Source organism: Sesamum indicum, unplaced genomic scaffold (genome assembly GCF_026168435.1).
Source record: "Sesamum indicum cultivar Baizhima isolate 11 unplaced genomic scaffold, ASM2616843v1 HiC_scaffold_14, whole genome shotgun sequence".
NCBI classification, from domain to species: Eukaryota; Viridiplantae; Streptophyta; class Magnoliopsida; order Lamiales; family Pedaliaceae; genus Sesamum; species Sesamum indicum.
In genome coordinates this window covers 56,693-59,932 of record NW_028292379.1, presented here as the reverse complement: position 1 = coordinate 59,932, position 3,240 = coordinate 56,693, and the positions used below count along the sequence as shown (strand labels likewise).

At 38.7% G+C, this 3,240-nt stretch overlaps 1 protein-coding gene across 1 annotated transcript; it reads right to left on the bottom strand.

Moving 5' to 3' along the window:
• Positions 1-15: 15 nt before the first annotated feature.
• On the bottom strand, positions 16-2,416 carry LOC148784193 (uncharacterized). The gene is made up of 5 exons (XM_088877376.1): positions 1,929-2,416; positions 1,320-1,447; positions 1,056-1,188; positions 328-484; positions 16-257 (listed from the first exon to the last, which is right to left on the bottom strand). The coding sequence occupies exons 1-5, from the start codon at positions 2,086-2,088 to the stop codon at positions 164-166; spliced, it is 672 nt and encodes a 223-aa protein (XP_088733502.1). The 5' UTR covers positions 2,089-2,416; the 3' UTR covers positions 16-163.
• Between the last annotated feature and the right edge of the window lie 824 nt (positions 2,417-3,240).

Genomic DNA, 3,240 nt, shown 5'->3' with positions numbered 1-3,240 from the left:
GAATGCCCAACTGATGTGTGGAGATAGTGACACAATAGGAAAGCCAAACAAGCACTGAGTTGACAATATCATATTCAAGTATCCATATGAGAGGGGAGGGAAGGACCACATACAACCAAGAAACTATAGAGAAAACGCATAAAGGCGAACAGCCCGTTGCAAGTCAATCAATACATACCTCTGGCACTCCAACTAAGTACTTCATCAGAGTCTTATAGACACCAGTTGCAGAACCAAGCTCTGCTAACTGCCTCCTTCTGCATAAAAATGAACAATTAAGTCAGTAATTTTGTTTATAGAGCCACAAAGACATTCATGAAATTCTACCGTTCCATCTGTTGTTTCCAGAGCAGAGCATATTTGTCACGTATGCTTCCACCAGAGCTAATTAAAGCATCAACTTCAGCCTGCTTGTTCCTCTCCGAGCGCTCTCTTTGTTGCCTGATTATTGAACCCCGAAAATCTTGAGGCATATAGGTCATAACTGCAATATATACACAAAATAACTTTCACTGACAGCCATGGCACTTCTCCAAATCTCTTCACTAGAAACACAAAAGATAGATAAGTTTAAAACAAAGAATCTGCAGAAGACAATCTGCTCCAGTCTACCCCGTATATGAGTATTACTTCACAAACTCCCCTAGTTAAGCAGAACATGCTCCTACTTCTAGTACTACATCTGAAATTTCCATTTGTATGCAACAACTTGTAGCATGTAAATGCCACGAGAACCGAGTAAATGGTAGTCAATAATGATCTCCACTTCTCTGAGAGTAATGAAGAAACAGGCATCGCCCAAAAATAGCGTTTCCGAAGGCTTTCAGAAATACTTTGACCACAATTAGAATTTGCTTGAGGCGAATGCTCATCAATCAAATTTATACACGTCTGACAGGTTCTTCCAGAAGGACTATTTGTGATTATGCAATATATCTTCGTGCAATGAAATATCCCCTTCATATACAACAATTGATTGCGATTCTTAAAGTAACTCATCGAACTTGCTTCATGGAAATCTATAATATATTGTTGATGCTCCAAGCATGCCTAACCTGTGTTGAATACAAATTCAGAATTTCTGGCCTGGAAATACGCCAAAGTCTTCAGTGTAGAATTAAACTTCACTCGAAGCCGTTCAAGAACAGAAGCAAGTTCAGCATCTTCAGCAGTTGATTGTTGCTGAAGCTGTCATATGCAGAATTAGGGCCAACATGAGTGCTTATTCTTTTAGGCAAACCATGTTGAACCCAGCATCATACTTCTAAACAGAAATGGTCAATTACTTAAAAGTGCTGGTAATGAATTTTGTATCTCACCGCTCTGGGCCAATTAGGCACTTCCAACATGAAAAGGATCTCTTCTATTTGTTCTCGGTTCTTCCACATGTTTTCATCAACTTTATGAGGAGGTTGGCGCTCAGCTTCTTCTACCAATAACCTTTCTCCTGAAACAAGATTAAAGTGAAAAATAAGTAGAGAAAATCCTTTTTTTTTACATTGATGGTGATTTCCCAGGGGAAAATTAAAAAAATCCAAGATCAGCAATAATTAAAGAGAAAAACTCTAATATGCATCGAACTGAAAAATGCCTGTGTCCTTCGTAGAAAATTCAAAGTTGTAGACTTGATTTACACAGTGGCTTTTCACTTAATCGCCAAACGTGACGACATTAATCCGGCCTCTGTTGTACGGTCTGTTTGGGCCTTCGGACCGAAAGGGGATTGGTTATTTTTACTTTTTGTTTTAGTATTAAAGTTCGAAAGGGGCAGTCGGCAGAAAATCATTAACAAGAGATCCAGGCTTACCTCGAGGATCAAGAAAGTTAAATTTAACTTAGGCAAAAAGAGGGGATTGAAGAGAAACAACAAAAAAATTACGAGCTGATACGCAAAATTAGTGTAGAAAATGAATAAGAGAAAAGAAAACCTTGGGTAGGGGGAGAGTCCTTAAGAAGATCGGTAGCCATGACATAAATCCGATCGGAGAGACGGGAAACGTCAATGGATAGAGGAGGAAATGGATACTTATCGTAGTAAGAAGCCAGAAATGCCCTCGTTATGGGCACCAACCCTTCCGTCGATACCATTTCCTGAGTTTCTTTGGCGATGGATGAATCAACCCCCAAGTCCTTCAATAGGCAACTCAAAAGCTTTTTATTACTCCTCACTTCCCAACTTTTTCTTCGTAGACCAAGGAGCAATTGAAAGGTGGGGTGGCTTTGACGGCATCATTCTTTTGTTCCGCGGAGGTGCTCGCGCTTTTTTTGTATTTTGTTTTTATCCTTTTTTCCCCCCCTTCCCTTTACTACTCTTTTCTTGTTTGGTGTTTTCGCTTCAAGCTAAACCTCCCCTCCTATTTCTTCTTGCTTTTGAGTTCATGGATGAAGAAATTTGGATAAAGAAGTATACTATACTAAAGATGAGTTTCGTCAATTGGAGGTCAAAATCACTTTTCAACAGGAAGGTGAATATATTCCCTATGAATGTGGAATAGGAAGGTGATATATTGCAACAACATTGGGGTGTTGCTATTTGCAGGATACGTTCTAATTTGTTTATGAAAAGTGAAAGCATTTCATGTCGTAACTAACCTTTCATTTATAATTACCAATTACGTTAATGAAATCAATCAAAAATGTCAATTCCATTGTCTTATAATTTATTGTGTGTTCTTATTATTGGGACCATATTTAAAAATTGTATTTGGGGTATGGAATTGTATTGTGTTACTTAAAAATTTCTTCAATTGTACCGATGAGGGTGATTTATCTAAGGACTAATTTGCCCTTGAGCAAGGGCAAAGTGGACTGCCTGCATAGAAAATCTCTAAAAAGGCAAGAATCCCACTAAGTACTCCTGTAGCAAAAATGATGCAGCATCAACGCGATTGGGGAGCATGATCTGAGCACAATTGCTGCTTATCAGCATTTACCAAATATATTGTGGGACAATCTATAAATATGACGGGATATATTCATTAGAAGGTAATGTCCGCATATACTAAGAAAATCATTCTATCTACCCATTTTATCCTAATATTAAGACTCTACCTTGAGCGTCGGAGTGTCTTCGTCGGGAACCAACCCGACTAGCCTAATCGCTTCTATGTTCTCAGGATTATAGGTCTGTTCAAGGAATTGATTATAGTCGTCGGGTGAGTTTGTGACAACTTTTCTTGGACGGATCAGTTGGCATCGTCTGTGGGAAGGAATTTTTGAAATATCCTGAGAATATGGAAG